Here is a 21,645-nt window from a genome sequence, read left to right as displayed (position 1 = left end):
TGGTATTAAGGTCAAAGTCAGTCATGACATAGTCTGTGGTTCTGAGATCATTCACAATTGATAAAAACCTCTCCAGGATAGACTTGAGCCTTTCTCCTTCTTTATACTTAAATCTTTCCAGTTGCTGCTTCAATCTCTGCTTCTTGATGTTTTTGAGCTCAACATTTCCCTCAAACATTTCAAGTATTGCATCATACATTGCCTTGGCATTGGGATGATGTGCAACCTTGGTAAGTATATCCCAAGACAGACCTAGCTTCAACATAGCTAAAGCCTTGTCATCTACTTTTCTCATCCTTTCTCTCACAGCAGCAGTTGCTGCCGGATTTGCACCTTCTTCAACTTCCCCTTGTGGACCGTTATTGATGGAGTTCCACATGTCAACATCATTATAGCAAACGGCTGCTTCAAACAAGACCTTCCATTTAGTGAAATATCCATATAGTCTAGGAATCTTGTTAGTAGAGACTTCTTGTTTCTCATATCCAGACATTTTGAAAAATCAAAATCAGTTTCTTTGTAAAAAAGAGTTTCAAAAATAATCTGATCTGAAAACAGATTATTCAGATCTGATGTGTCTGATGTGATTAGAACAAGATTTATATATAAAGATTAAAGCTATAATTGAAATAAGGAAGAGAAAACACCGGTAGATTGTAGATCTGGAAGAAAAATGAAGAACAGAGCTGCTGACGTCACTTTTCATTGTAACAGTGGTCTGCTTACGTCATTCTTCTTCAAATCTTCAATCAACAACAATCTTTCCAAAATAGCAGTAACAAGCTCTAATACCACTTGTCTGGTTCCCCAATTTCAGCTGGATCTTACTTAATCATGTCATAACTCACACAAATAGATGTGTTAACAAGGGAGTTAATGACGGGTTGCTATATTTAGAAAGATTACCGTTTGTTAAAGGCGGAATCAATAACAAACATACGGTTTCTTAATCAGTATTCAAAGGTAACCAACACGAACAAGACCCGATCCATCTTCTCTTGAATCTCGACATTTCATCCAAAGAATAGAAAATGGTTAACACATGCAAGTAGGCCCTCTTGGCCACCCACGACCTTGGCTTTTTAGAGAATCCCGCTCCTGTCTCGTAGGATCACTCAAAAGATTTCCATTTATATAATATCAATCATACAAATTGGATAATCGATTTAGGGTTTCTTGAAGGAAGGTTTATCCGTACTATACTGAGACAGCGGTCACACACAATATTCTTTTCTAATTAATGTGTCTGTCTACCTTGGGCGGCGTGCCCTAAAACATTCTATTTATAGGCCTGCCACCCTAGGACAGCTGTCATTCCTTCTAGAAATCCCAAACGTAAATACATATTCAAATTACATAATCAGAAAATATTCTAAGTGTAAAACAAGTCTTCCGTGTAGGCTTTTCATTAATCTTCATTCTCCGAGTAGGCTATGTACTTTGCCATCCTTCACAACTTGGTAACATAGAAGTGTGCCTGGGATTAGTTTCCGGGTAGACTTTACCTAAAGAGTATTTTACCAAGTAAAATACTCACTGGGTAGACTTCAGCCTTCTTGACTTTGCCAGACTTTGCCCGAAAAACCCTTACGAGCAACCTTGTTCTTCAATGGTCCATCTCAACTCCTTGCTATAAAATAACTTATTAGCAAAGTGTACTCGGCAGCACTGTTCATTGCTTGAGTTGAACCTTGCCTGATATATCGCAAAGATATTCCTTTAAATCATCAAGCAGACTCGGACCACGATTATTAATGAATACCTTGCCCGGTCTTCCAAATACTTGGCTTCAGAGCTTGGTTAGCCAAAAGCTTAATCGGGAGTGAACTTTACTTGGCTAAGAAGAACAAACTTGCTTGATAAAGTGAACCATGCTCGGATTTACATAAATTAGTGAACCTTGCCCGGTAATGCACTAATTTGCAAACCCTGCTTAGACAAAATATCGTACCCGGCTAAGTAAAAGCTTGCTTGGAAGTCTAAGGTATGCCCGGAACCATACTTAGCGAATTCTGAGGAGGCTGAGAAGATTCCAATCTTCTATATACTTCATTTTGGTCAAATCTTCGACTCAACACTAAGTATAGTCTTAGCGAATCAGAAAGTTATCTTTAACGAATCACTAAGAGAGGCTTAGTGAATTAGATAACGAACTAGCTACAGTTGATAACGAATCAACTTATAGCGAATCAGGTTGTTACAACGGTCTGTAACAAACTCTGACAACAAATGCCACGTAGCACAAGTTGTTACAAAGACAGTTTCCAAGGTAGACGTGTGTCACACGAATCGGTTGGACACGAATCGGATTGTATAACGAATTGGTTCACGTATCAACCAAAACTCATAAGGAAGTAGCTTAAAAATTAACAAATCAGGTAACGAATTTGGTGAACAGTGTTAACGAATTGACCAAAAAATCAACGAATCTTCAAATCTTCAAACGTGATTTCCAGAAATCTGAAAATCAAATGAACACAAACCCAGAACCAAATCTGTAATACTTAATCACTACTCAACCAAATTGCTCAAATGAACTACCAAAACACTCGTAAACCAATCACAAAGCCATTCGAATCAATCCCATAACTCAATTCTCAATAATACATATCCAATTTAACCAAAAACATTACCCTATTCTCGGATAAACCCATATCTATTCCAACTCAATCAAAACACAATCCAAAATCCAATTCCCATTACCCGAAGCTCACCAATACCTTAACACATTCAAATCCAATCCAAATCATCCATAATTCAACCAATTAATCCTCAATTTGATCCCAAAACAAAACTGAATCAAAAGTTAATCAAAAACGTCAATTAAACAATCAAATCAAACGTAAACAAGAGCACCGAAAGCTCTGATACCACTTGTTTGAACTCGGATCGATTAATCTTAACAAATACACAGATCTCGGATCTTATATGTATCTATATAAATAATTAACCCAAGGATCTAGCTCATTGTTACTCTTGATTATATTGTTATATATTTATATACATTAGTTGTATGTATGTGATCGATAATATTAATATGTAGATGAAGCTTGAGAGAGAATTCGGCAGAGATTCGTTAACAAAACTTATCTTAACTGTGAACAGTGTTTACTATAAATAGAAGATGGACCTAGTTCGTTAACATCCCCTAACAAACTAGAGTCCACTTCGTTACATACATTAAATGAAATAACACTTAACGAATCACCCCCTGATTCGTTAAACATCCTAAACGAATCAGGAGGGTAATTGATATACGTCTATTTATACATCGCGAATCCCTTGTAAAGTTGTGTTTATTTAATGTTTTGAGTTCGGTTTAGTTCGTGTTTCGTTTATCTTTTATTAATTTAGGTTTTGAGTCAAGTTGTATCTATTTAGTATGTTTTATATCTTTTGGTATCTTGAGTGCTAAGCTTTAATTCTTTCTATCATATCATGTGAAGGTTAAGTTCGTGTTTTGTTCGTTTTACTAGTCAATGACTACATAATTAGTTCACTTAGAGTTTTGATTTGTTTTCATGTAGATGGTGGCTTTGGAGTCAAGGAAAAGAAGTTCTAGAAGGTTCCAATCATCACTCGTCAATTTCAGGTTAACTCCGTTAATCCGAACTCCGTTAATTCAAACTTAAGATCACACGAACCATAACGCATATCTCATTACATTTAAAATAGGGTTTAGATGAGGCATGACAATCACTACACAAGTAGTCTTTCGGAATTTCACCGAAACACACACGAGTCGACTCAAACCGTTGGTGAACAAACGATGAATATTATAAACAAGTACTTGATATAATTATGTGTTACGTTTATATGTATAAATGTGTGCTTGTATGCATGTCATTATATTATGGAGGTGATTTATGTTTTATGCTAGAATTATACAAAACAGAAGTTGAGGGTGCTAGTTGTAACTTGTCATTTATTTAATTAATATATAAACAACCTTAACCATAAACCCTAACCCTCTTCTCCCTCTCCCTCTACCACCTGCGACGGCAGCCCCCCTCCCCCTTGGATCGACTGAAACACACAACACACATACACATACAATCATCCTCACAACTTGTTGAAGGCTTAAAGTGTTAACTAGGTAAACTAATCACTATATGTAGCCTATTCTATTGATTTTTGGCATAATTGAACACATTAATCATAAACCCTAAATGCTAAATATGTTGATTGTTGATTAGTTAGGGTTGTATGCATGATTTATAGTTCATAGGTTATTTGTATGTTGAGTTTTGATGAAAACTGATGCTGGACAGATTATTGAATTCTTGTTTAAATGACTGTAACTCGATGTTAATTACATGTTTTGATGTGATTGTTGATTCTATAAATACTATGTCGAGTCTAGTTTCTGAAAAGTCCAAGTTTGTAATTTTTGGACATATAAAAGTTAGTTTTTATTATTTTACAAAACTGTTGTGCAAGGCTGATTCAGGAGACCTGCTGTTAGGCTGTTTTACGACTAAGATATCTCATAAACTACAAGATCAAATGGGTTGGTTTCACTTCTGGAAAAAAATAAATTGAGTTAGGAACCTAACCCAATTGGTCTTGAATTAATTGGATTTGTCATTTAACGGGAATAACAAATAACATTCTGTTGCGCATGATAATGATTGCTGTGTGTTTTCTGTGATGTTTTGATCTTTGTGATAAAACCATATATGATAAAAATATAATAAAAATAGGTTTAGAAACCTAACTCACGTGTGCTTCTGTGATAATTTTTGGTGATTTATTTGACTTATTAGAATTTATTAATAAGAGTAATTTTGTCGAGTGAAAATCTGCATGGATAATTTAGCTGCTGTATTATTTAAATTGTCATGAAAAGTGTATAACCGATCGATGTTTGCTATGTTTTGACCAAATTGCCCTTTTGGGGGATAATTGCTAGTAATGTAAAATGTTAATACTTGACACTTTAGTAGTTGTTCACACATGTAACGTATCACCAACGTGTTTGTCGAGTCGTACTTATTTCACAAACGAAACACGAAACACATCTCATGCATAAGTTGTATGTGTCGAGTCTAGGGACTCACTCGTAGTTTAAATACTTAGAAAATCTCGTTTTTGTTTTTAGAACACTAATGAGGATTTTCTGTGACACACATATTTTCTCGGGTCTTTTTGGTTATCTTCGCAAACAGTGAGTTTCACGTTCCCCTCTTACTCTTTTAAACGCTTTTATTTGGGGGAGATGCGGGCGCGCGGTATAGGAACATCCATTCGCTAAACACCATCGTTTTGAAAACTTCTTTTAATTTTTATCTTAATAACTTGGGTTTTTTTAAGTCGTCCTGTGTGGCGCAAACTTTTTGGTTTACAATTTACGCTTCCGCATTTTTATTTAAGACTTAATGTCTTGTTGGGTTGAAAACTTTAAACATGGTGTTTGATTATAAATAATGATTCCGATCCTGTTAGTTCACACCCTCTGACGGTAAAACTCCGTTAGCGGATTTTGAGGGTATGACAGATTAGTATCAAAGCCATTGGTTATAGCGAACTAGAATTGCATGCATACTAGACTATAACCGCAACGACCCATTAGTTATGATCTTACGCACTGCATATAAGTATATAGATATGATATATATTTAGTTACTCATTTTCTTTATCTCTTAACCTCATCCACTCGTACGCGCGTAACCCATACACGACTTATCCTGTAAGGATGTCGACGCCATCGTCATCATCATCCGACCTGATGTCTCACGCCCCTGGAATTGAACAGCAACTTCCCACTCATTACCACCTCGAGTAGTCCCGGCACTAGCAGCCCCCACACTGAAGAGGTATCGCCCATCTGGAGACGTGTACTAGGACAATAGTCACTGGAGTTGGTACCTCAAGTCTAGTCGAGCGGATCGTTTACTGTGTGCAAGTTCCACCGCTACCTCTCCCAGGTTGTCCTACATCCTTCAAAACACTACCACCCCTGGCACTCTCGATGGAGCGCGCTTTCGCAGTCCTCGTTTCTTGTTTAGAGCGCGAGGTTGACATTATGCACTCGACTATAGCAAACGTGAGAGAATTGAAAGAGAATGGAATCGATGTCCGAGAGAGAATTTCCTTCCTGGCCGAAGCCATGAAGGAAGTTCAGGATGCTCAAGTTCAGCAAATGGAGATAATGAACAAAATGCAAGCAGAGATGATAGATTTGCGTGACCAAATTTTTAGTGCAAGAGCCCTTGCAACGACAGCTCTAGCCCGATGCGACACACTAGGGGCGCAGATTGCCCCGGATGCAGAAGAACCTGAGGAAGAACTCGAGGAAGATACTGAGGAGGATGCACACTCGGACGTGTCCTCAGGCGACGACACCTCAGGATGATAACACCTAGATGTCTGGAAGAAACGCTGGTCATGGTCGCGGTAACATTAACCTAACCACAGCAGAACTCCTAACCCTACTGAATGACCATGCGGCGGCAGCTCTAGCTGCGCACGTTTAGAATCAAGACAGAGGTCAAGCCGGAGTCTGTACTTTCAAGAACTACCTAGACTGCAAGCCTAATTCATTTGACAGAACTGAGGGAGCCATAGGTTTCCTGCGTTGGGCCGAGAAGGCAGAGTCAGCTTTCGAGATGTGTAACGGTCCACCAGGGTCAAGATTGCTGCTGGTACATTGCAAGATTCCGCCCTCACCTGGTGGAACTCTAATGTGCAAATTCTTGGGTTGGAATTGGCAAATGATATGAACTTGGAAGAATTCAAGAACATGATGCGAGAAGAGTATTGTCCTAGAGAGGAAATCTCGAAGCTGTAATCGGAATCTTGGGCGTTAAAGATGGTAGGTTCTGAGATTGAAGCCTACACCACCCGTTCCCACGAACTGGCGGTGATGTGTCGGCGGATGGTTGACCCGCCGAGTAAGAGAATCGAGATGTATATCGATGGTTTGGTACCCCAGATTCAGGGTATGGTGACGTCTTCCAAACCGGCTAAAATTCAGCAAGCGATCCAAATAGCCCACAAACTAACGGACCAAGCAGTGGCACAAGGTGCGTTACCACCTAGAGGTTCCATCTCTAAAACCCGTGAGAACTCAAGCACTGACAACAACAACAACACCACCGTAAACCCGAACTCGCTCGGGACTTCAATAATCAAGGTTCCAACAATAACAACAACGGTGGCAGACAGGGTTCGAGTTGCTATGTTGGAAAGTACCCGAAGTGCAACAAGTGCAACTATCACAATACTCGACCATGTGACCGTATCAAGTGTTTGCGATGTGGTAAATTGGGTCATCAGGCCAAGGACTGTAGGGGAGACCTAACGGCGAAGGGTGCTCCTAAACAGCCTACAGCGACGAAAGGGTGCTTTGAGTGTGGTCAAGAGGGTCACTTCAGGAAGGATTGTCCCAAACTGAAGCATAATGAGAACAATGAAGGCAATAACAGTGGCGGGAGCAGTGGTAATGTGAAACTCCGTAAATTAAGTCATTTTCCGTACAATAATTAATCATGATTTCTTTACGTTAATTCCTTCTATTTGAAATTTGTTAAGTTTAATCTCAACGTACCTAGCATAAGCCGCACATGCACAATACACTGTATATATGTAAGTTATTTTTACTAGAACTTTTAGACTAATCTGAACGATACAAACGTTGGTGAACATATTTAAACGGCTTGGAACATATATTTAATGGACCATGAGGTTTGGGTTTATGTTATATGATTATATTTTACATTTTTTTTATAACACCCTAACGACGACAACAAAAAAAAAAAGAATTGTGAGCTTTACTATTTATTTTAAAATTTTACGTCATGTTATACAACCGTAACGTAAACATGCAAAAATTTCGTGTTATAATTTACGTCTAATCTCCGTATAACATTAGCTAGTCACCTAGTTTTATTCCTAAATATCTACATTAAATCTAAATTCATACCAATGAATAAACAGACCCTATATTGAAACTGAATTACCATAATAATAATAATAATAAATAATAATAATAATGAATGCATGACATAAAGTGGACTAAATCTTCAAGTAGGTGGCCTTTTGATCCAAGAGATCATCATAACCCCATACCACCATCTAATCTACACAATTTCACCAACCAACCTGTGACGTACGTCCAAACACATCGACCATTATCCCCATCATATTATAACTTTGTTCAAGATTTTACTCCACTTCCAACTCTTCTTTGATTTGATAATTTTAAAGAGAAAACTCCATAACTCTTCCATTCTATATTTGAAGTACTTAATTTGATTTTTAGAAACAAGACTTATATTCAACATACACGTCTATTTAGTTAAGGCTATTAAATTTGAATTTCAGTTACTTTTTAAATGGGTAAAGATTTACTACAAACTTTAATTCCACACTTGAGATATTGACTTACTCCACACTCAACACCTCTTTATTAGTTATATGTCTACACACATTCACATTCATGTGTACCTCTATTTAATATGTCCTTAAAAACGTGGCTTATATCTCAAGATCTTATTTATGGATTTAGAAGATCATTGTGTCATGATTTATTTCACCAAGCACTCTTAAGTGTAAGAAATAATAATAGCATATAGTCACATCATATCTCATTCCTTGATTTCTTTCTCCATTGGGTCAACAACATATTCAAACTCACTCCTCTCCTTGACTTTTGTTTACAACACACATGTTAGAAACTCATGTTTTATTATAATACTTTAGTGATTGAAAGCAATGGACCAAGAAACACTTTCAATACAGAATCATGTATGCATATATATCTAAAACCCACACAGGCTTTTCATTTTTATCCAATATCCACCAACTCACATCTTTTCTCTCTTTTTCTTGATTCACGGCACCATTCTTGTCTCCTTTGGTTTACAAATCTTGTAACATACAACCTATTTAAATAGATAGGATTATTATAATATGTCATCCATATACTTGTAATCCAATATTACAAGCCTCTAACATGAAGATAAGATCACAACAATCAAACCACCTACACAACCCTCTTTCACTCCCTCTTAAATTCTCGGCTCTCTCTCTCTCTCTGTCTCTCTCTCAACCCGTATAAAACCCCAAACCCACTTCCTCATGCCCTCTCTAAACCGTAGCTCACACAACCGATTAGCCCATCAAGTCTTCAATTTCAAACATCTACAAGATACAAGTGGTCTTAGGTGGTGGAACTAGCTCAAGATCTTTACTCATATGTAAACACATCCCAATAAACTAGGACGTGTGAAGGCAGCGGACCTCGGGTCTAAACTGAAATTTCTAGCAAACCAAATACTAAACTCATAAGGTTCTGTATTTAGTGGTAGATAAGGCGGAAAGACGAGTGTGTAGCTTGTAGTGGCGGAAAACAAAAGGTATATTCGGTTTATGTTCGGTTATGGATTTTTGGACAGATTGTGAACGGTTTAGAGTTAGGTCATGAAATTTTAAAGAGGTGTTAAATACATGAAAATATGAGTTATGTGAAATTTTGGTAATTTTTGGATACAGGATGAATATTTGGTGAATTTAATGCTTGGTTTTGGCCAAAAATGGTGAAAAATAGTTAAATATCATGACAAATTCTGGAAAACTCCAGATAATCTTTTTATAACATGTAAAAGTCACACACAAAATTTTAGGTCCGTTGGAGAAGTCTAAGTAAGCTTTTCGATTAAACGAGTTCTAGGGTTTTCTAGCTCGGTTTTAGTGAAAATGGCATGTAAAAAGAGATTTTGGTTCTGGAAAAATTACACGAAACTATGGGGATTGTAGGGGTCATCCAGGAAAAATTTGGGATTTTTCTAAGGTCGTTTGGTATTTACGACATATTTAGTGTTTAAATGGTGTTTAAAAATAGATAAATAAATTTTAAATATAAAAATTAATTCTGGAAATATTTTTATAAAATTCCCCACTGTCAAAAAGTGATTTGTGCAAAATTTCAAGATCCGAGACTAAACGGATAATTATTTGTGCTAAAAAGAAAATAAAAACAAACTTTTAAAGCTTAAAACGCGTAAACCGGTAAAGCTCGCCTAAACGAGCTGACTGGTGTATAAAAACCCTAAAAATGAATTATTTTCATATAACTGAGTTAACAAGTAAAAATAAATCATCCGAAAATAATTCGGATGATTTGGGTAATTTTATCCGATAAAACAGTTTCCGGTGCACTAAACACGGAAACGGGTCCCGCGGCCAATCGGGGCGTCTAAACCGAGCTCTAACTTCACAACTTTAGTTAAATTATCAGTCAACGACTATTTTCGGGTCATGTGTGACAAAATTCAATTTTTGAAACGTAAAAACAGATAACCGTGCTAGGCACGCAAAACGGGGAAAACAAACTAATAGTAATTTTGACTATTGAACTCTAAACGATATCACAATCTGAGTCCGGAGAAGTGTTTCTGGGTTAACATTGCCCCCGGAATGGGTACAGTACTGGGTTAACAGTGTCCCCAGATGTACCGGTTAACACGGTTAGAGATTATATAAACTATAATTGTATAATAACGATCGTAGGGATCATATTACAGATTGGACGTGTTAACTAATAATGACTGTTGTTACCTGCTTGCATGTGCTAAGGTGAGTTTCACGAGCCCCTTTTTCTGAATTGTTTTTAAATATTTTCCCGGGGCGGAAAGCATGTTACTATTGAAATGTTAAAGTACATACTGAACGCATGGATTTGCGTGGATTTATATATATTTTATCGTACGGGAATCGTACGGAACTGTACTAAGATGGTAATTGTCTGAGTTGCTAACATTGTAAGGCCCCGCAACACGAGTGATTAACTGAAAGCCGGTAGAGTGTGAATAGTACTATTGGTCTGACAAACCCAACTGGTCCTGCATGCATTTGCTGATGTTTCCCAGCCAGTTGCACATGTCTATTTTGTTGTTATATATATTTTGCTATATAATGTTAGGCATCGCGGTTTGGGGCAGGTCCGTGGGCGGAGTATGCCTCGGGGTTGTGTGTGGATAGTCAGAGGTTTCACTTGTGGGCTCAGCATAATTACATCGATAATATTACATTATGATATGGATTTATCATGGTTTACTCAAATTGTGAAACTCACCAACTATTCGTAGTTGACCCGTTTTCTCACATGCTTTTCAGGTACAATTAAGATGAAGTGAATGCTTACGTGCTAAGTGCTTGATGTGTGTAAGATTTGCGTGCGGGATGTTAGGATACATTATAATAAATAGAATTATGTATAATATTGTATGATGTGTGTATCACCTAGACGGTAATGAAATACGAGATAATGTAATTTGAAGTATATTAATGTATTCAGTTTTCTTTATAAACAATGTGGTTGATATCAGAGGTGTCTGTTGCATCCCGTTTACGTTTCCGCTGCGGTTACGGGGTGTTACAGGTAAAGGTAGAGCTTTCGTCATTGGGTCGGGCAAGGCCCGCAGCGATCCGAATATGGTTACCGGTAAGTTCCCTGTGAATGACTGTTCTGCTTCTATTTTGTTTGACACTGGAGCTGATAGGAGTTTTGCGTCAAAAGCCATTAGTAAACTCTTAAACTTAACTCCAACCCCATTAGATGCTAAGTTTCCTGTTGAATTAGCTGACGGTAAGTCTATAGAAACAACTCATGTACTAGCAGGATGTAAGTTGAAACTGTCGGGTCATACCTTCGATATCGACCTCATACCCTTTACGCTTGGTAGTTTCGATGTCGTTGTCGGCATGGACTGGCTATCCGAGAATAGAGCTGAGATTATATGTCACGACAAGATAGTCCATATCACTACCTCTTCCGACGAAATCATCACGATACAGGGCGAGAAGAGCGGCATGACTACAAGCGTCATCACCCTCATGAAGGCGCATAAATATTTGCGAAAGGGTCATCCAGCGATTTTAGCTCATATTGTTGAGAAACCCGCGGAGGAGAAGCGAATCGAAGACATACCGATTGTGCGAGATTTTCCGGAAGTCTTCCTGGAGGATTTGCCTGGACTCCCACCTATTCGACAAGTCGAATTCCAAATCGAATTGGCCCCCGGTGCAGCACCCATAGCCCGAGCCCCGTATCGGCTCGCACCGACATAGCTTCAGGAGTTGTCCACTCAATTGCAAGACTTGTTGGATAAAGGTTTTATCCGACCTAGCTCATCACCATGGGGAGCCCCTGTCTTATTTATTCGAAAGAAGGACGGGACTTTCCGCATGTGCATCGACTACCGAGAGCTGAACAAGGTGACGATCAAGAACCGTTATCCCCTCCCCCGAATTGATAATCTGTTCGACCAGCTTCAAGGATCGAGTTACTACTCGAAGATCGATCTGAGATTTGGTTATCATCAATTAAGAGTGCGCGAAGAAGACATTTCAAAGACGGCATTCAGAACTCGGTACGGTCACTACAAGTTTTCGGTTATGCCCTTTGGCTTAACCAACGCACCAGCCGTATTTATGGATCTCATGAACAGAGTATGCAAGGCGTACCTCGACAAGTTTGTGATTGTTTTCATTGATGATATCCTCGTCTACTCCAAGAACAAGACCGACCATGAAGAACACCTGAGGTTAATCCTGGAATTGCTAAAGAAGGAACAACTGTACGCTAAACTCTCGAAATGCGAATTTTGGCTTCGCGAGGTTCACTTCTTAGGACATGTGATCAATGAGAATGGTATCCATGTCGATCCCGGCAAGGTAGAGGCCATCAAAAACTGGGAAGCACCTAAGACTCCGACTGAGGTGCGAAATTCCTAGGACTGGCTGGCTACTACCGACGTTTCATCGAGGGATTTTAAAAGATTGCTCAACCCCTCACCGCACTGACACAACAGGGAACTAAGTACAATTGGGGTGACGCGCAGGAGTCTGCCTTCCAACTGTTGAAAACCAAACTCTGTAGCGCACCTATCCAAGCCCTCCCCGAGGGAACGGAGAATTTTGAGGTGCATTGTGACGCATCGATATAGGGTCTCGGTTGCGTGTTGATGCAACTCGAGAAGGTTATAGCCTATGCCTCTCGACAACTACGGATCCACGAGAAGAACACGACTCATGACCTGGAAATCGGAGCTGTGGTGTTTGCTCTTAAGATATGGAGGCATTACTTGTACGGTACCAAGTTTACTATCTACACCGACCACAAGAGCCTCCAACATATCTATGATCAAAATGAGTTGAACATGCGACAGCGTCGTTGGGTTGAGCTACTTAAGGATTATGACTGTGCCATCAAATACCACCCGGGCAAGGCCAACGTAATGGCCGATGCTCTCAGCAGAAAAGAAACCAATAAACCTAGACGAGTGCGAGCATTACAACTCACGATTCACGCCAACTTACCTTTTCGTGATGCTCAACTCGAAGCGTTGAAAGATGATAACCTCCCATCAGAACTCATGCGGGGCATGGACAAGCAGCTTGAAACCAAATCGGACGGGGTCCGATATTTCAAAAACCGGATCTGGGTCCCTTGATACGGAGAGTTGAGAACTCTAGTGATGGACGAAGCACACAAGTCCCGATATTCCATTTACCCTGGCTCAGATAAAATGTACCATGACCTAAAGGCACTTTACGGGTGGCCAAACATGAAAGCCGACATTGCCACCTACGTGAGAAAATTCTTGACTTGTGCAAGAGTCAAAGTGGAATATCATAAACCATCTGGTCTGCTATAGCAACCGGAACTTCCAACGTGGAAATGGGAACACATTTCCATGGATTTCATCACGGGATTACCCAAAACACCGACGGGATGCGATACCATATGGGTGATCGTTGACCGGTTGACTAAGTCTGCGCATTTCTTAGCGATCAAGGAATCGGACAAAATGGAAAGACTGACTCGCATCTATATGAAAGAAGTAGTGTCTAGACACGGAGTGCCTGTCTCAATCATATCTGATGGAGATTCCCGTTTCACTTTGCACTTTTGGAAGTCGCTATAGAGCGCACTAGGCACCCGCCTTGATATGAGCCTGTGAACGCACCATTCAGACCTTGGAAGACATGTTGCGTGCATGCGTGTTGGATTTCGGAAAAAGTTGGGAACCTCACTTGCCTTTGGTAGAGTTTTCGTATAATAACAGCTACCACGCAAGCATTAAAGCAGCGCCATTTGAAGCGTTGTACGGACGAAAGTGTCGATCACCTCTCTACTGGGCAGAGGTGGGTGATAGCCAAATCACTGGTCCAGAATTAGTACTTGAAACCTCTGAAAAGATTGTCCAAATCCGAAACCGCATGGCAGCAGCACGAGATCGCCAAAAGAGTTACGCCGACAAGCGCCGAAAACCTCTGGACTTCCAAGTGAACGACCAAGTTTTACTCAAAGTCTCACCTTGGAAAGGTGTAGTCCGCTTTGGAAAGCAAAAAAAACTCGACCCATGATACGTTGGCCCATACCGGATAACAGAACGCGTTGGTCCGGTAGCATACCGATTGGATTTACCAACAGAACTCAGTGGCGTACATAACGTTTTCCATGTATCCAACTTGAAGAAATGCCTTTCTGATGAAACCCAAGCAGTTCCTTTGGGCGAGTTGCAAGTTGATGAACAGCTACGATTCATCGAAGAACCAGTCAAAGTTTTGGATTTTGAAACCGAAACACTCAAACACAACAAAATTCCAATCGTTAAAGTTCATTGGAACTCGAGACGTGGACCAGAGTTCACGTGGGAAAGCGAGGATCAAATGATGAAGAAGTATCCTCACCTTTTTGAAGGTCTAACCAAGCACCGAAAACCGCGAAAGCCGACAAACCGCCAGAAATCACCAGAGGTATGAATTAAATTTCGGGACGAAATTTCTTTCTACTAGGGGATGATATGACAAACTGAAAATTTTTGCCATTTTCAGACACCCATCACGACTTGACTCAAATTTTCGGGACGAAAATTCTTTAAACATGGGAATGATGTGACACTCGTCAATTTCAGGTTAACTCCGTTAATCCGAACTCCGTTAATTCAAACTTAAGATCACACGAACCATAACGCATATCTCATTACATTTAAACTAGGGTTTAGATGACGCATGACAATCACTACACAAGTAGTCTTTCGGAATTTCACCGAAACACAGGAGTCGACTCAAACCATTGGTGAACAAACGATGAATATTATAAACAAGTACTTGATATAATTATGTGTTACGTTTATATGTATAAATGTGTGCTTGTATGCATGTCATTATATTATGGAGGTGATTTATGTTTTATGCTAGAATTATACAAAATAGAAGTTGAGGGTGCTAGTTGTAACTTGTCATTTATTTAATTAATATATAAACAACCTTAACCATAAACCCTAACCCTCTTCTCCCTCTCCCTCTACCACCTGCGACGGCAGCCCCCCTCCCCCTTGGATCGACCGAAACACACAACACGCATACACATACAATCATCCTCACAACTTGTTGAAGGCTTAAAGTGTTAACTAGGTAAACTAAACACTATATGTAGCCTATTCTATTGATTTTTGGAATCATTGAACACATTAATCATAAACCCTAAATGCTAAATATGTTGATTGTTGATTAGTTAGGGTTGTATGCATGATTTATAGTTCATAGGTTATTTGTATGTTGAGTTTTGATGAAAACTGATGCTGGACAGATTATTGAATTCGTGTTTAAATGACTGTAACTCGATTTTAATTACATGTTTTGATGTGATTGTTGATTCTATAATATACTATGTCGAGTCTAGTTTCTGAAAAGTCTGAGTTTGTAATTTTTGGACGTATAAAAGTTAGTTTTTATTATTTTACAAAACTGTTGTGCAAGGCTGATTCAGGAGACCTGCTGTTAGGCTGTTTTGCGACTAAGATATCTCATAAACTACAAGATCAAATGGGTTGGTTCCACTTCTGAAATAAAATAAATTGTGTTAGGAACCTAACCCAATTGGTCTTGCATTAATTGGATTTGTCATTTAACGGGAATAACAAATAACATTCTGTTGCGCATGATAATGATTGCTGTGTGTTTTCTGTGATGTTTTGATCTTTGTCATAAAACCATATATGATAAAAATATAATAAAAATAGGTTTAGAAACCTAACTCACGTGTGCTTCTGTGACAATTTTTGGTGATTTATTTGACTTATTAGAATTTATTAATAAGAGTAATCTTGTCGAGTGAAAATCTGCATGGATAATTTAGCTGCTGTATTATTTAAATTGTCATGAAAAGTGCATAACCGATCGATGTTTGCTATGTTTTGACCAAATTGCCCTTTTGGGGGATAATTGCTAGTAATGTACAATGTTAATACTTGACACTTAAGTAGTTGTTCACACATGTAACGTATCACCAACGTGTTTGTCGAGTCGCACTTATTTCACAAACGAAACACGAAACGCATCTCATGCATAAGTTGTATGTGTCGAGTCTAGGGACTCACTCGTAGTTTAAATACTTAGAAAATCTCGTTTTTGTTTTTAGAACACTAGTGAGGATTTTCTGTGACACACATATTTTCTCGGATCATTTTGGTTATCTTCGCAAACAGTGTGTTTCACGTTCCCCTCTTACTCTTTTAAACGCTTTTTACTTGGGGGAGATAACATACTCCAAACACTTTAGATTTTGTTATTGGTTATATATCGCTTGTAAGGCTAAGTGGCAAACAAACCAACTAAAGTCCTTCATAACATCGAACCGTTTAGTATTTGTATAATAGCGAGTCACTGTTGAGTAGTACTACTGGGTTTGACAAACCCCACCCAACTCTAAACTCGACTGTAGGTCGAGTGGGTGTAATCTTGGCTAATACATTACCATGGTCGTGGTTGACATGGTGGCAAGGCAATTGATAAACAGTCAGCTTCGGTGTCGAACACTTAGTAATACATGCTTGATAGGTTAGCTACTTATTGATATATAATTGACTTAACACTATCTGGTAACGCAAAACGCAAACGCATACGCAAAACGTAAACGCAAACGCAAACACTTTATTTATATAAACTTGTGAACTCACCAACCCTGTGTTGACACTTTTAGTATGTTATTCTTAGGTAGCCGAGGCGGGCGCGCGGTATAGGAACATGCATTCGCTAAACACCATCGCTTTGAAAACTTCTTTTAATTTTTATCTTAATAACTTGGGTTTTTTTAAGTCGTCCTGTGTGGCGCAAACTTTTTGGTTTACAATTTACGTTTCCGTATTTTTATTTAAGACTTAATGTCTTGTTGAATTGAAAACTTTAAACATGTTGTTTGATTATAACTAATGATTCCGATCCTGTTAGTTCACACCCTCTGACAGTAAAACTCCGTTAGCGGATTTTGAGGGTGTGACACCTAGGGCTCACTGTTCACACGTTTTTGCAAGCCCAAGCCCGGTATTAGCTTTTATAAACATCATTATGTCCCTAGCCGAAGAGATAATTATTCCAGCCGATTTTGGAGAGGTTAGAGCCAAGTTGAAGGTGTTTTTGGAGCTAGGAATCAAGGGAGATCATCGAGCTTTCATTCGGGTGTTCAAGGATTGATTAAGACGGGATCTTTCGTTCTTTTTCTTTGTTCTTGGCCATTATCTTTCATGATGTTTCCTTTTGTTCTTTGGTTTAGTTCTTTGATTATAACTATGCTAGGCTAGACTTCATGTCTACCTAGGTTTGATGAACATGTTTGATGCATGATTCTTGCTTTGGATAATTGTTTAATTATGCATTTCATTATTTAATAGTAAAGACTTGATTTTGTTTTCATGATGCATATAAGTATTTATTATCTTGATTGATTGTTAACTATTGCTTCACATAGATCTTTTATCTTTTGATTGTTTTCTTTAGATTTAGGGTTTATGTTTAAATCATTACTTGATGTTTTGATTATTGTGATTAAATGGGCCCATTATTTCATAGAAGCTTGTTGACAGTTGGTTAAGGTTATGAATGCTTTGCCAAATTCCAATAGCTGTAAGGTGAGGAATTGTTCATGTGTCTTGGTCAATTGCATGCTAGGATAGTTAGTGATAATATTCTTGCTTATTGTGTTGATCCATGTTCATGATGCCATGTTAGCTTATTAAGTTATCTAGGGTTAGTGTTTCGTAAGATTGCTTGCTTAGATACTATTAATTAACCCTTATTGATGACTTTGCGAAAATCAATAATACTGATTGCTTAATAATCTAATAATTTTTCTTTGGGATTTCATTTGATTCAGTCAAAGGTCTTTAGGGTTTTGTTAGATGAATATGTTTAGAAATCAGTTTCCATAATCATGTTATTTGTCCATTGCTTGATTATTGTTGATGCATGGATTCTTACCTATGTAGATTCCTTCTCTTATTGGTTTCAATCTTGTGATTTATCGCTTGTTTCTCGTTTACTTGTTTATTTACTTTCTTAGTTTAATATTAGTTTAAAATCCCCCTTAAAACATTAATAATAAATAGTCGTGTCGTAAGTCGAGTGTAATTAGTTAATTAACGTAATTTATAGAGTCATGTGGGTTTGATATTCCGGACTTACTTAGCTTTAATACAATTGATCGGTTCACTTGCCGGTGTTTTGTGTAGTTGAGTCTTAGGTCTAGTTTTTATTACTTGTTTAATTAGTTAATATTTGATTGACTATTTTTAGCACATCAGAAATTAACTTAGATCTAGTTCGCTAAACATCCTTAGCGAACTAGACTATAACTTTAGCAAACTAACATAATACTTTAATAATTTATTACATAAATAAAGGACAAATACATTAACGATAAATACAAAGACTCGAGACGCAAAACCGTGTATTAACATCATCATTTTCGTCTAAATGTATTTTGTATTCAATTATACCTTAAACGATTATTTGTCTAAATTAGTTATTTTGGAACAAACCTAACTTGGAAAATCCATCATTTTAAGTATCTTTTTCGCATACAATAAAAATTTTCTTATATTTCCAAAGATCATATCGTTGATTGTCGTACTTATCTATACGTTTGGTTTTACTTAATCAAAAATTACAGGATTTGGTTCATTAACATTTCGTCAACTGATCAAAATATTTAGATCCTCATAAATCGAAACAATTTTTTTTTTCAATGATAAAAGACATAATTTCGACAGTCAGTTATTAGTTGACCATATTATTTAATTTGTCTTTTCTCATTTACCTTGTTTGCTTATTAAATTATTGACAACGTGTTAATTTCTACTCTCAACTTTGATTTTTAACATTTTTGTACGTCGTGTATTTATTGATCTCATGCATTACAATTTACCTTTCATCTTATAAATTTTTTATCGTTGAAATTGAATTGTTATAGTTCTATTATTAATTAAACTTGTCATTATTTAAACAAAATTATTTCTATTATAGAATTTTATTTTCCATTCTCTAAGTTAATTTTACTATAAAAAAATGAATTTCACTGAATTCCCATGGTGATTTAATTGGAATTTTATTATTAATTTTCACTGTTATCTAATGACATTTGCGTGATTGTTGTCGAAAACCTGCTGTGGTTCGTGGGTACCTCAACAATCTATTTTCATTCTTGTTAGATTTCGTTATTTAGTTGGAATCACACGTTGGTTCGTAGATATTTCAGCTCCTTACTTCAATTTTTAATACATCTTGGGAATTTAAAATGTTGCGATGAATTCTTCAGTTGTTGTTGGAATAGTCACGGTGGTTCAACCATTTCTAGCTCCGCGTTTTCTTCTATTTAGATATATTATTTCTCAACTCGTCTCTATTTTTCATTATTACTTTAATATTCATTATTTATTTAATCTTTCATGATAAACTATGAATATTGCAACTTCTTTATTTTAATTTTAACGATGTTATGGAGATAGGAAAATACCTTGTAATTTGGGGATATTCCAATGACCCACTTTATAATATATCTAATTTTAAAGATTTAATTGGAATAGGACTATCTCGGTGATTCGTGAATATCCGCTTCCCAATTTCATCTATTTACGATTTTTTGTATACCTAAATATTTGCATTAATATTTTTGCATTCTCAATTACTACTACCAGTACTTTAATATTATAAATTACCTCATCTTAAATACACAATTACGATATTTCAATGTCGTATAAAGTTCTCTTTAAATTTCATGAGTTTCTCATTTAACTAAACTAAATTCCTCAAAGTCTTCGTTTAATCTTATTCAAATTTGTACTCACGGTCTTATGAATTCTACCTCGAATGTTGCAATATTTAAAAATTTCACAGGTTATTATTCGTCTACAATTATCAATTAATTCCTTCATAAACTTTTGTTGATGATATCCTTGAAATCATAGAATTTTTGGTAAGTTCACGTAAATTTGTTAGTTGGCTCGTATCCCCACTCTCTTTCTTCACAATCGATCTTGTCGACGCATCATATATCCCAACTTCAATTTTCACTAATTTAATTAATCAAACTTGAAAATTCACCTAAATTGCGTTATTAGAAATATTTTATAAAATCTTCTGATTTTACACTTATAATAAATCAACTCCCAATGGTCTTATAATATGTTAACACTTTCCTCAAATTTATAATAAATTAATAACTTTTCTTACAAAATCATGCCTTTCAAATATTTTGTAAACCACACGATGGAACGAGTTATGTAGACCATCCGACGACCTAAGTAATTATGGAGACCTACATAATTATCGAAGTCCTCTCATGGAAATCATAATGCGTGCAATTGTGTGTCATGATATAGAACCGAAAGCAGTTTGGATAACGGTACAAATGTAGAGATGAAAAGGACATGGTGGATAAGCCGCTGGTACATCCTATATATAAGTGTTCTTATCGGATTTTTATTTGAAGCATTGTTTCGACTACTCAAAGTTTCGTGTTATGATAAAATTCTTTCCTCAAAATCTAATGGTTTTGTTATAGTATCCTTTAATTTCGGGACAAAATTCCCTAAAGTAGGGGAGACTGTAACAACTCGGGTTTTTCGTTTACTTTATCAGTATCAAATACTCGGTACGCTTTCGTTTCCGGGTAATTTTTAAATCATCAAAACGTTTCGTTTACGAGTTAATAATATTTTAAAATTACCATTTATTATATTTAATTAATTACCTAAAATACTTTGAGTTATATTCAATCTATACCCTAAATACAAACTTTTAACTATCTTTGTATCCACACAATAACTGCAGGGACTAGATTGAAAATTATATAAAACTTGTATTATAACCAGATCCAACACCCAACCCGTATCCAGACCCGTGACTCGTTTGAATTCTTGCACCCTAATCTTCGTTTATTTATGGAATTGATCTATGCTTTATGCCCTTTTCGTATAATCGGCCTCACCGACACACTCAATTTGGAAAACACGATCGTTCATTATGCGAATTGATATTTTAACCTAAACCGCCCTCACCCGTTTAACAATATACATTGTATCGGCCATATTAACTCAATTAATCATAACACTAACCACAGAGCATCGTCGTCCAAACCCCTTTAAGCAATTACGTTATTTCAGCATGTAAAGGGTCCAAACCCGTCGTGTTCTCGCCGGCGTATCACGTTGTCGTTCACCATCGATTTGAACTCAAACTGGTAATTATTTTATGATTATTGGTAGTTTTTCTGTACTCAACGTTAACCCCAACGTGAATTAACCTAACTGTTAATGGATTAATCGATTTGGGATTTTAGGGTTTATACCAATATAGGGA

General features: G+C 37.1%; 1 protein-coding gene across 1 annotated transcript; it reads left to right on the top strand.

Moving 5' to 3' along the window:
- Positions 1-7,243: 7,243 nt before the first annotated feature.
- On the top strand, positions 7,244-12,724 carry LOC143636668 (uncharacterized). The gene is made up of 2 exons (XM_077104203.1): positions 7,244-7,441; positions 11,384-12,724. Exon 2 carries the CDS (start codon positions 11,437-11,439, stop codon positions 12,070-12,072), a length of 636 nt encoding a protein of 211 aa, XP_076960318.1. The 5' UTR covers positions 7,244-7,441; positions 11,384-11,436; the 3' UTR covers positions 12,073-12,724.
- Positions 12,725-21,645: the final 8,921 nt, after the last annotated feature.

This window comes from Bidens hawaiensis, unplaced genomic scaffold (genome assembly GCF_021521415.1).
Source record: "Bidens hawaiensis isolate Kalapana, Puna unplaced genomic scaffold, B.hawaiensis_p1.1 tig00000599_1, whole genome shotgun sequence".
Taxonomy (NCBI): Eukaryota; Viridiplantae; Streptophyta; class Magnoliopsida; order Asterales; family Asteraceae; genus Bidens; species Bidens hawaiensis.
The sequence above is the reverse complement of the archived record's forward strand: the minus strand, read 5'-3'. Positions and strand labels throughout refer to the sequence as shown.